The sequence below is a fragment of the Gopherus evgoodei genome, chromosome 1 (assembly GCF_007399415.2).
Source record: "Gopherus evgoodei ecotype Sinaloan lineage chromosome 1, rGopEvg1_v1.p, whole genome shotgun sequence".
NCBI classification, from domain to species: domain Eukaryota; kingdom Metazoa; phylum Chordata; order Testudines; family Testudinidae; genus Gopherus; species Gopherus evgoodei.
In genome coordinates, this window is record NC_044322.1 from 197,372,361 (window position 1) to 197,385,374 (window position 13,014).

The 13,014-nt window shown below is 41.5% G+C and overlaps 1 protein-coding gene across 1 annotated transcript in view; it reads left to right on the forward strand.

Annotated features, from left to right (window-relative positions):
- Positions 1–13,014, forward strand: part of MORC1 (MORC family CW-type zinc finger 1) — a 100,523-nt gene that overhangs the window by 67,807 nt on the left and 19,702 nt on the right. The window contains exons 21-22 of the mRNA XM_030582075.1: positions 10,426–10,501; positions 10,867–10,978. Of these exons, the coding sequence (XP_030437935.1) occupies positions 10,426–10,501; positions 10,867–10,978 (188 nt within the window). The remainder of the gene's footprint in view (positions 1–10,425; positions 10,502–10,866; positions 10,979–13,014) is intronic.

Sequence of the window (13,014 nt, forward strand, 5' to 3'; positions counted from 1 at the left end):
TTGCTTGTGGTATTCTGGCATTTTTACTTACAGTACCAGCCAAAAAATGAAAGTCTGAACCTTGGGAAAAAATACCCAAACAGACTGGGATTGTTTAGCGTGCAAGTATGGAATAATTTTTTATCTCTCACTCTACTAGATACTTTTCAAATCGTTTCAGATCTTGTTATTTCTGAAGTAACTCAGATTTCACATGCAAGTGAAGTATTGGCAGATCAGATGTCACTTGGGCCATGAAGCTACTTATAACAAGTGTAACTCTTTGGCTCCTGTTTTACTATTCTGCATTCTACCTTCCAAGCAGTTGTTATAACAACATCAAACCAGAGGTTAGATTGGACTAGCTGTCACTTCATTTCCTACCCCAGCCCACCTACACATACTAATAATGTCGATGAGATCTCTAGAACAGGGAAAGTTCAATATATGATTGAGTTAGTAGTAGTACAGATATAGATTACCTAAAGATAAGGATGGAACTGCATTTGGAATCAAACAGTAAAGTGGTACATGGCTGCTGAAATGACATAGTACGTGGGTTAGGAACAAGGGCCCAGCACCAGCTGCTTTTACCATCCACAGATTATGAGTCAGATTGTATTACTACATTTCTGGCCCAAGCTCGGGCAGTGTGAGTTATGGGAGCTCTGAGATCCTATCCCATCCAGAAGTTAGTTCATGTCTGAGCTTCTTGGCATACAATGGGGAGTGTGTACATGGCTATGCCTCTTCTCGGTTTTGAGGAGAGATGAACCAGTGACTGCTAAGAGAGAATAGTCCCAGTACTCCCACAGCTGGAAGAACTATTACTGTGTCCAACCTTTGTGCAGGAAACAGAAGAAGTGGCAGTGTGCCTTATACTCCACAGCGGCACAAGTGTCAGGTATAATCTAACCTACATCTGTTTTCAAACAGTTCTTAAATACTGTATTGCTGCTGACCATAGAAATGCCTATAACATTCTTGACAAATGCTACTGTTTTTTCCCTGCTAAGTAGTGGTGTGACTGTCCACTTCAAACAGTGCTTCACACTTAAGCTTTGTATCTCCCTTGGCATGGAACACCTTTACTCAGTCATTCTGACGGGTCTTGGGAGGCTTTTTTTAGTTCACATATACCAGTTTTTATTTGTTTTAAGAAAACATCATGTTTGTCATTTATCACTTGCTCCCAGTATATTTGTGTGATCACAGTTGGCAATCTAATCTCAGGCTGCTGGTGGTTAATTAAGTTAGACAAATACCTATTCTCCATAGATATATCATTGCTTTTCTGTTATGCTGTAGCTGCAAGAATTAAATTAGGAATTAATTGCCTTTTACTGCCTTGGCAGCTTTTGTTATATTAAACCAGACAGTTATTGGCCTGCTTTAGTTTATCTTAACCCCTCCCCTGCTTGCCATAAAATGATACAATGGCTGTATGCAGATACTTGCGTCTCTTGCCGTATAGACCCAGGTTGCCCTGACAGAACATATTCTCACTAAATATCTTGGCTCAGACTCTTAGCTAGTGTAACTGGGATAGCTCCTTGTAAGTCAATGGAGCTGTGCCAGTTCACACCAACTGCAGATCTGGTCCTTGATTTGCCAAATGAAGTACATCAAAATGGCTCTGGTGTATGAATATAGATGACTCTTACAAAGTACAGGTAAACATGTCCGTATCCGTGTCCTGGGTGAGGTGAAATATCTGATGATCATGCTTCATACCATCTTCTATACCAAATGGGTATAGAATGGGTAGCTGTGGTGGGGTGTACAGACCCTACACTGAAGTGGAAGGGGTTAAGGAGCTACTCTGATCACAGGCAGCTCTGCCCTGCTAAACCTGCAGTGTATGCACAGGCTGGAGGAGGAGCTGAAAAGGGGAGCAGAGTAGCTCTCTTGCATGTGAGCAGACCTACACCCTGAAACTCTCCAAAAAGAGCCCTGCTGGGGTCCCTAACTATTGATGGTCTGTCCGACCTGCTGAGGGAAAAAGATTCTGGACATCTGCAAGGTTGGAGACTTCTTTAATTTATTTTGTTTGCAAGCTTTTGCGTTTCCCTCTTGAGTGAGGAGGCTAGTAGGAAGTGATCTAGGAGGCCTGGCACGTCAGGGAACTGGGTTCAGCTGCCTGCCTTTGGGCCCTGGCTTGGAACCTAGTGGAGGAGGGTGGGCCCAGATTCCCTTACCGACGTCCTGATGGGGCTGGAGACTCAGGACTAGGAAGACCCCATGTCTCAGAGAGTCCCAAGTCTGGGGCTTTAGCCAGGTAAAGTCTGAAGCCCCTTGCTGGGCAGAAGAACTAGCTCTTTGTAGGAATCTTGACATACCCTGGAACAGGTGGACACAACTTGTGGCCCAGCCAGAGGGCGAAGCCATAGCAGAGGACAGATCACGAAAGGCTATCAATAGGGGGTGCCAAGATAGAAGAGCACTTGTCACATCCTCACTGACCACTAGGCGGCACCTGTGGAGAGTAGATCCCTTCATAGTAGCCCATTAGCTTCACCATTTTTCTTCATGCCTGAGGCAATAGTCTCAGACCTTAACTTCTGAGATACTCAGTATATGCTCCTGTAATAACTACCTTTGTAGCTCACTTGTTAAGTAGACAAAAATGGTGCTGTAAAAGCAGCAAAGAATCCTGTGGCACCTTATAGACTAACAGACGTTTTGGAGCATGAGCTTTCGTGGGTGAATACCCACTTCGTCAGATGCATGTCACCTTTGCTTTATCTTCATTTATCTGTTTGATCTGGGCTAATTAGCTGTTATTAGATATAACTCACCTGACAGAGGCAGTACAGTAAATGCTTCTCTAAACTAAATTGAAATCCTAATTCTGTTAATAAGATGTAATTCCTTGGCATTTTGCTGTTTTGCACATAACATCCTAGATATCTGAGCCAGGACAGCAGTATTGATTTATGGTAAGGCAACTTTCTTTGTTCTTTTTACTTCCTTTTTAACGTTTCTATATATTATTGACTTGCTTTAAGCATGTCTATATGCTTTAGTATGATGATCATTCTAGTCCAATAGATTACTTGGTTTCCCGACACTTATATCTGCATCTAATGTCTCAATCTTGGTTTAACTTTTTTTGACAACCTCATTTATTTGTAGCTGATGATCAGTTTGCCTTTACTGCAGACTGTATTAAAGTACTGTACGCAGGCCTGTTGAAAAGTCAGCCTTGCTAGCTTCTGTGCAGATAAACCTGATGGTGCTTCTGAACAGAGAAGAATCATTCTGTGTAAAAGCAGTTATTCTGTATTTCAGCCTCTACTGTTGTCAAAACAGTGCTTACTACTCTCACTAGAAATAAAGTCCTGCCATCTGTTCCATTATAAATCCCTGTTTTTTAGCATTTGTAATGGCTGTAAAACCTCACTCCAGGCTAAAACTTGGTTTATGAGGCTTAATGTCTAGGAATGATGTGAAATTATCCGGATGCTTTTTAATAGGTAATAAAACTTGGCAGTTCCATCGGTAGTACACTGTATATGACATAAATTATGACGAAAAAATGTCAGGACAGAATAAAGAACATTGTACATTTGTCCTAAGCAAGCAGTGGATCAGATGGAACCAGAGGAAATGAGGTGGAGATCTTGTATCTGAAATAGTTCCTGAGTTGGCCATTCATGAGGGTTATGAGAAATTGAAACAGATGGGGGATAAAATAGTGATGGAGTTGGAGAGGACTGATTTGGAGGTGCAAATATCAACAAAATGAAACCAGTTAGATACCTCGGAGGGGTGGCTGCTGACAAGAGTATGAAAGGTTTCACACACTGTGAGGAATCTAGGTAGTTTTATATACTGTTAGAGATGTTAAAATTTGGAGTATTACTTTAAGTAATGGAGTATCTACGTGATGGAGTAGGAAATATCTCCCCAGTACTCTGGGCAGTTCTTCTTCTTCGAATATGCACTACATGCTTCAGGTGGCTTGTGACCAGGATTCATCGCTGAATTTGGTCTGCTGGTTGGATCATTCCTTCCCCAGCCCAAGCTGGGTACTGTTAGGGAGTGCAATGTGAATGCTGATGCATGCCTCCCCTTGGCACTATATCTCCATGCAGGAGGAGACAACTGCAAGGGGACATGCATGCAGCCAGAGCTTTCATGGTTTTAGATGGCTCAGACTTGCTACTCCTGGGAGTTTGCTTCCAAATGTGGAGATCAGCAGAAGTAATTGCTGAGGGATAATCTATTAGGATTGTCATTAGCTTTAACTGTTTAGTTCTTTCTTGGCTGAATACCTTTTTCATTATTGCCATGTCTGAAAACATAGTAATATGCCAACTCGTTATTTATGGGGCATTTTTTTAGTATTCTTTCTCCATTCAAACAGTGAACAAACTCTTGAACAAAGAAACTATATCACAGATTTGGTAGCAGCCAAGGCACATAGTTAACTGTCCTCTGAGTCAGCAGAGGAGATTTTATGCTTGATTATGTGCCACTGATTTGACCGCATTACCTCGGACAAGTCACTTAGCCGTCTTACAGATAGAGGAAGAGAGACTCAGAGAGATTACTGCTTACTCAGCTTCATGAAGCACTGTGACATCTCTGGATTCTAAATGCTATCGAAGTGCTAAGCAATATTGCCTAATTTTCATATGAAGATGTGAGCTATATACAATGATGGTCCTTCTCACTCACTTTCCCACTAGGAAAGCTGAAATACAAATTAAACGTAGGTCTGTCTGGGCAAAAATCACACTGGGTGAAAAAGCAACTAGAGCTTCCCCTGAGATAGTGCTTGGGGTGTGCTATAGACCGCCGGGATCTGATTTGGATATGGATAGAGACCTCTTTAATGTCTTTAATGAAGTAAACACAAAGGGGAAATGTGTGATTATGGGAGACTTCAACTTCCCGGATATAGACTGGAGGACGAGTGCTTGCAAGAATAATAGGGGTCAGATTTTTCTGGATGTGATAGCGGATGGATTTCTTCATCAAGTAGTTGAAGTACCTACGAGAGGGGATGCCATTTTAGATTTGGTTTTGGTGAGCAATGAGGACCTCGTAGAAGAAATGGTGGTAGGGGATAACCTTGGTTCGAGTGATCATGAGCTGATTCAGTTCAAACTAGATGGGAGGATAAACAAATGTAGATCTCGGATTAGGGTTTTCGATTTCTCGAGGGCTAATTTTAAAGAGTTAAGGAAATTAGTTAAGGAAGTGGATTGGACGGAGGAACTTGCAGATTTAAATGCGGAGGAGGCCTGGAATTACTTTAAGTCGCAGCTGCGGAAATTGTCGGAAGCCTGCATCCCAAGAAAGGGGAAAAAAACCATGGGCAGGAGTTGCAGGCCAAACTGGATGAGCAAGCAACTCAGAGAGGGGATTAGGAGAAAGCAGAAAGCTTACAGGGAGTGGAAGGAAGGCGGGATTAGCAAGGGAAGCTACCTTGGTGAGGTCAGAACATGTAGGGATAAAGTGAGGAAGGCTAAAAGCCGCATTGAACTGGACCTTGCAAAGGGAATCAAAACCAATAGTAAAAGGTTCTACAGCCACATAAATAAGAAGAAAACAAAGAAAGAAGAAGTGGGGCCGCTATACACTGAGGATGGAATGGAGGTTAAGGATAACCTAGGCATGGCCCAATATCTAAATAAGTACTTTGCCTCAGTTTTTAATAAGACAAGTGAGGAGTTTAGCGATGATGGAGGGATGATAAACGGGAATGTGGATATGGAGGTGGATATTACCGCATCTGAGGTAGAGGCCAAACTTGAACAGCTTGATGGGACAAAATCGGAGGGCCCGGACAATCTCCATCCGAGGATATTAAAGGAACTGGCGTGTGAAATTGCGAGTCCGTTAGCGAGAATTTTTAAGCAATCGATAAACTCGGGGGTTGTGCCGTACGATGAGGATTGCTAACGTAGTCCCTATTTTTAAGAAAGGGAAGAAAAGTGATCCGGGTAATTATAGGCCTGTTAGCTTGATGTCTGTAGTGTGTAAGGTCTTGGAAAAAATTTTAAGGGAGAAAGTAGTCAAGGACATAGAGGTCAATGGTAATTGGGACGAACTGCAACATGGATTTACTAAAGGTAGATCGTGCCAAACCAATCTGATCTCCTTCTTTGAGAAGGTGACGGATTACTTAGATAAAGGAAATGCAGTAGATCTAATTTACCTCGATTTCAGTGAGGCGTTTGACACGGTTCCGCATGGGGAACTGTTAGTTAAATTGGAAAAGATGGAGATGAATATGAAAGTTGTAAGGTGGATAAGGAACTGGTTAAAGGGGAGACTCCAGCGGGTCGTCTTGAAGGGTGAACTGTCAGGCTGGAAGGAGGTTACTAGTGGAGTCCCTCAAGGATCGGTTTTGGGACCGATCTTATTTATCCTTTTTATTACCGACCTTGGCACAAAGAGCGGGAATGTGCTAATAAAGTTTGCGGATGACAGGAAGTTGGGGGGTATTGCTAACACGGAGAAGGACAGGGATACTATTCAGGAAGATCTGGACCACCTTGTGAACTGGAGTAAGAGTAATAGGATGAAATACAATAGTGAAAAGTGCAAGGTCATGCACTTAGGGATTAATAATAAGAATTTTAGATATACGTTGGGGACGCATCAGTCGGAAGCGACGGAGGAGGAGAAGGACCTTGGGGTATTGGTCGATAGCAGGATGACTATGAGCCGCCAATGTGATATGGCTGTTAAAAAAGCAAATGCGATTTTAGGATGCGTTAGGCGAGGTATTTCCAGCAAGGATAAGGAGGTGTTAGTACCATTATATAAGGCGCTGGTGAGACCCCATCTGGAATATTGTGTGCAGTTCTGGTGTCCCATGTTCAAGAAGGATGAATTCAAACTGGAACAGGTCCAGAGACGGGCTACTAGGATGATCCGAGGAATGGAAAACCTGCCTTATGAAAGGAGACCCAAAGAGCTTGGCTTGTTTAGCCTGGCCAAAAGAAGGCTGCGGGGGGATATGCTTGCTCTATATAAATATATCAGAGGGGTTAACGTTAGGGAAGGAGAGAAATTATTTAAGTTTAGTACTAATGTAGGCACGAGGACGAATGGGTACAAACTGGATATTAGGAAGTTTAGACTTGAAATTAGACGAAGGTTTCTAACCATTAGGGGAGTGAAGTTTTGGAACAGCATTCCGAGGGAAGTAGTGGGGGCAAAAGACTTATCTGGCTTCAAGACTAAACTTGATAAGTATATGGAGGGGATGTTATGATGGGATAGTTTAATTTGGGCAATTGATCTTGGATTATCACCAGATAGGTCTGCTCAGTGGTTTGCAGGGAGATGTTGGATGGGATGGGATGGGAACTGAGTTACTGCAGAGAATTCCTTCTTGGGTGCTGGCGGGTGAGTCTTGCCCACATACTCAGGGTTTAGCTGATCGCCATATTTGGGATCGGGAAGGAATTTTCCTCCAGGGCGGATTGGCAGGGGCCCTGGAGGTTTTTCGCCTTCCTCTGCAGCGTGGGGCATGGGTCGCTTGCTGGTGGATTCTCTGCAGTTTGAGGTCTTCAAACCAGTTTTGAGGATTTCAATAACTCAGTCCTGGGTTAGGGGTTGTTAATAAAGTGGATGGGTAGGGTTCTGTGGCCTGCCTTGTGCAGGAGGTCAGACTAGATGATCATATTGGTCCCTTCTGACCTATGAGTCTATGAGTCTTGTCTCCATGAGCCGGGGATTAATCCACAGTTAGTTGCTCTGTGTTAGTTAATACACTGTACACAAGCTGCAGTTAATAGTGGGCACATGGGCAGCTGTGTTCTCATAGACTCATAGACTTTCAGTTCTCATCATTGTATGCACAAGATGGAGGCTTGCTTCATACTGTGTGTGTGGCATTCTCAAAGGGTATTCCATGGTCCTTAGCTTCGCTTCTGAGCATTGGGCATTTCTGGGATTTCTCTCACTGTACATTGTGGGATGAGTAGAGGAAGCCAATGGAATTCTGGGACTTGGAGTCGAAGTTTTTTTTAAAAAAATCCTATGATTCCTCTCTCTCTCTCTCTCTGTCCAATGCTTCCTCTCCTTCTGGCTGGGCTAGCACCATTCTGACATTGCTGTCAGCCAGCATATACTTAACTGCATTTCATGCTGCTGTGCTGACAACTGCGAAGATGCAGAGGCTACTTGGGCTGTATTTCAGTTCTCAAAGTCAGGCAGCTTTGCGTTTTGGACTGTGCCTGATGCACCACCAAGCACATGATGTGACAGCAGCAGCTTCAGCAATGGGGGAGGAAAAAAGACAAGGACGAGGTTGATACCAAGCAGCTGCTGCTACAGAAGCTGTTCTTGGAGCAGCGTCACACATTACAGTGTTGTTTCTAGACTTAGAAAACCAGTGTGGATTGGTGGGATAGGATCACTAGGCAGACTTGAGATGACCAGCTGTGGTGAGAGAATTTCAGGATTGCAGAAGGTGACTTTTTCTGAGATCTTTGCTGAACTAGCAGCAGCAGCATACCAACCTGCAATGTCCCCCACACATGGACAAGCGGGTCGCAATCACCACTGGGAAAACGGGCTACTCTGCAATGCTACCAGTCCATAGCAAACCAATTCAGTGTAAGAAGATCCACTGTTGGAGCCATTGTAATGCAGATGTGTGCTACCGTGCATATGGCACAGTTCCACAGGCTTATAAAGCTTAGGAATGTATTTTGAAAGAGTATTACACAATTCACGGCAAACGAGGGGTTGCTGCACTCTAATGAATTCTTTCTTGTGAGCTCAGGCATTTTCTCTCCAAATTAGCTTGTGTAACTGTGGTTAAACCCCCCAATGTAGACAAGCCTGTAATTAGCTGCTAATGCTACCGTTTCTGGACACTAAGGCCTACAGGAATCTGTGAGAGGTGTGCTGTGCCTTGTCTTTGAGGATACTGGAGGTAGCTTAATGCTGTTGCTAGATCACTATGGGGAAAGATTGTGCCCCCTACTAACTAATTGTATTAATCACATTAATGCACTATCCCAGAGACCCATTGTGTTAGGGACTACATATGTGCATACGCAACCCCTGCCCTGAAGAGTTTACTGTCTAACTGGACAAGACAGACGAAGGGTAGAAGAAGGAAATGTTGTGCCTCAGTTCCTCACATGGGAAAGGAATAAGTTTAAATGACCAAGTGAAGAAGCATCAGCTCGGGGTTCAATTCCCATCTCCGCCAGACATCCAGAGTCCCAGCTGAGTACATTAACCATCCTTCCTCCTGCTAGAAGTTCTCCTTACAATGGCAAAATGAGTTGGCAGCTAATTTCCCTCCCTCTTTATTTTTAGCACTTTATCTCTTTTTTTCCAGGCAGCAGTGAGCTCTTCCTGTGCATCTCCACCACTACCTCTTCTCTAGGAGCCATTGGCGCACCAAGGCTTTGGTCCCCTGTTTTACAATGGCAGTGCCTCCCTGTTTTCTCCACCTTGCCCTCTCAGGGCAAAGCATCCTAGGGGACAGCAGGCAGAAAGCAAATATTGCTTTTTTTGTGAGACCGATTTCTCACAGCGTTGAAGGGAACTGTGCCAAACCTGTTCTCAGACAGTGGCCTCTCATTTTCTACCAAGGTTAAAGTCCAGAGGGCTTAGTTGGCACAGTCAAAGCAAATGGGTCAATGGATGAAACGCTGCATTGCACTGAAAAGATCCCTCCCTTCCCTGCAAGACATGTCACACTGAACAAAAATCTGAGTGAAAGAACAGCGGATTACATGAAAGGGCACTATCGTGAAATAGTCACACAAGGCTAACAGAAAATCACCACTGTGATGGGCTTCAAACTGGCAATCAGAATTCTTTAGACTTTTTTCTCTTTTTTATAACATGAGAAAGCTAATCAGATCATACGATAACTCATTTTCAGCTTCCTGTCTTTAGGCCAGTACAGAGTTCCTTTCAGATGTTGCTGCTATGAAACTTACATAAGCCCGTGCCTAACAAAGCATTGAGGTAGATCCACTGTATTCAGTGGGATTGCTCATGAGTTTACTTTCCTGAATAAGGGCCAGAATAAGGCCATAATTAGAAAATTTAAAAAATATCAAACTGCTTGCTAAGCAGCATAATCTTCTTCACTAGATCTACAAAACACATGTTGTTTGCCCACATTTTTCCCCTTTATTTACATCTAGTTAAAAACAATGGAGAGTTGATCTGTAAAACTGCACAAGTACAACATTGAGCTGAGAAGACAAATATCAAGGAAACGTGTAAGGCCTGATTCTGCCAGTATGATTCGATCGACTTGATGGGGTCTCTTCTGACTTATGCCTGTGGAAGCAAGTTCAAAATCAAACCCAAATTGAATTTAACCTTGAGTTAACCTCCAATTAACATGTATTATATTGGGATTTAACTTTGCTATGTAGATCCATGGCTTTTTAGGAGAAGACAGTTTCTAAAGATATCGAAAGATAAACTAAATTTTATGCATTTTAGGTAATGGCGTCTGAGGATGAGACTGAAGATTTGTCTAAGTGTGGGGAAAGTAGAGAATTTCTTTGGTTGAACAAAGGTAAAATCAAAAAATGTTTTGTACTTTCAATCTAGACTATGGTTACAGAATTGCTGTAAATATTTAAAACAAAATAACAATATACACAAGAGGGACTTGCAACTGACACTAATCTCACTATCTTATGAATATTGGGAAATAGTTAATTGGAAGCAAAATCTTTGTGTGCTTAGGCAGGGAAACTGAATATTCACTTGGAGGACAGATTTCAGTTTCAAGGGACAATTCTAAATGACTATCTTTAAAATAATAACTTCCTTTTTCAACATAAGCTAGTGTTAAAGCATTCTTTAAAGAAATTACTTCAAAGTGGTTTCTAAAGTCGTCTGTTTTTTTTCATCTAATGTGTTTTGCCAAATGTTTAGGTTCATTTGGAGGAAAACAGAAACGGCGTGACTTACAAAGGTATATTTGTTTTGATCAGAAGGATGCTACAAAAATAAAGGGAAATAATTTGCCGCCTTCAAAATTGGAAAGGTGAGAATATTAATATTACCAAAATGCAAAGGGGCTGTTCCAAAATGTTTGTAATGATGCTATAGCTAATGATACCAAATATTGCAATGTATTGCAAACACTGAATATGCTATACAAAATACTGAGTTAGGAATACAGTAATGATCTCACAAGTCATAGTGGTAACTACCAGCTTCAGTGTGCAGTTAAGAATGTTTTAGCATTTTATGTCTTCCATTTATACTACATTTGTAGTGGCTTTTGCTGTATATAGATATTAAACATATTTTTACTGATCTTACTTATCACCGCTAAAAACTGTGTTAATTTCAAAAGACTCACTTTCAGACTTAAGGCCTAGTCCAGTCATCACTGTAAATTGGCACTAACTTTTTTGCAGTTAGTGGAGTTACATAAATGTAAAACTAGACTGAAAATAAGGATTGTTCCCTAATACTTACTTAAATTGTTCTTTAGCTCTTATTTAAAGTAAAGTGGTAATTCTGTTTAATTTTGAAAAGTTGCTAATGCATAGTTGTATTTTACCTGCTCTTAACTTTTTTGCTCTAAATCAGTGTCTTCTGAAATAAATTGTATCCACAGTATGCTACTTCAAAGTTCCTTTTGTTTCCTAATAACTTGATTTGATAAAATTTCTAGTAATAAAAGCTCTGGGCCAAATCCTGCATTCCTGTTGCACATACAGCTCCCATTCTTTTCAAGAGAAAGGCAAAGGCTAAAAAACACAGCACACTACAATCAAGTGAGAAGGGCTAAAAAATAACCTGTTGTCAGGTGTTCACTCTATATATAAAAGCCAAGTTTTCTTCCAAGACTTCCGATTCCCTAATCAAGTTAAATTATCTTCAACAACCGGTATATTCTTTTGTGTGAAATGGGACCCAATAATACCGTATGCAGCTACAGTACGATCCCTAACTGTGATCCTATATGTAACTAGATTTTCATTCAAATATGCATACGTAAAAAGGCATAACTTTACAAGGAGTTGAGCACCTCCTGTCAGGTGATGAGCAGCCTTTGCTCCCATTGACTTCCCCACTTGGCAAGATGGGGCCCATAGTCAGGTTGACCAAATCCAGCGGGGCTTTTGCCACCATCCTTAACTTCACTGGGTGAGTGGATGAAAGAGCTACAAAGTTTTTCGGTTCAAAACATAAGTAACCTAACACAATTAGGTAAGCTCACTGCAAAGTAGACAGAAATAAATCTGAGTAGCCTAAATGCCAACTTTAAAATAATGCTATATCAGGTGGAGATGGTAAACAGTGTTGTATCTTTTACAGCTGGGTTAATTTCTATGCTTGATGACATGTTGCAGAGTTGTGGGATTTTCCTGGTATATTTGTCTTGAAATCTCAACCAGAGGAAGCACTCTGAATGACATATAAAGCAGACTCCATTTTTAATATCTTTTCTCAAATACAAGTGAACTATATGATGTTGATATAATCTACTGAGCCTATATTGTACTGAAAGCAATAAAATATCTTGATAGATACAAATAAAGAAAAAAGGCCAAAATATGTCGTATGTTAATTATTCAGCAAATTATGTGTTGCCCTGTTCCTTTGCTGCTGCTACACAAATTTAGCTATTCAGCTATTTTGTTGATACTTTTGAATCTGCAACGCCAGTTTAATAGTACTAGGGGCTAGTCAACTCCAGCTCTGTGCTTAATACTTGCTCTTCAGTAAGCTTCACAACTGTTTCAGGGTAGCAGACATGTTAGTCTGTATCCCCAAAAAGAACAGGAGCACTTGTGGCATCTTAGAGACTAACAAATTTATTTGAGAATAAGCTTTCGTGAGCTACAGCCCACTTCATCGGATGCATGCAGTGGAAAATACCGTAGGAAGATATAGATATAGATATATATATACAGATATAGATATAGATAGATATATATACATATACACAGAGAACATGAAACAATGGGTGTTACCATACACACTGCAATGAGAGTGATCAGCTAAGGTGAGCTATTACCAGCAGGAGAGAAAAAAACTTTTTGTAGTGATAATCAAAACGCTCCA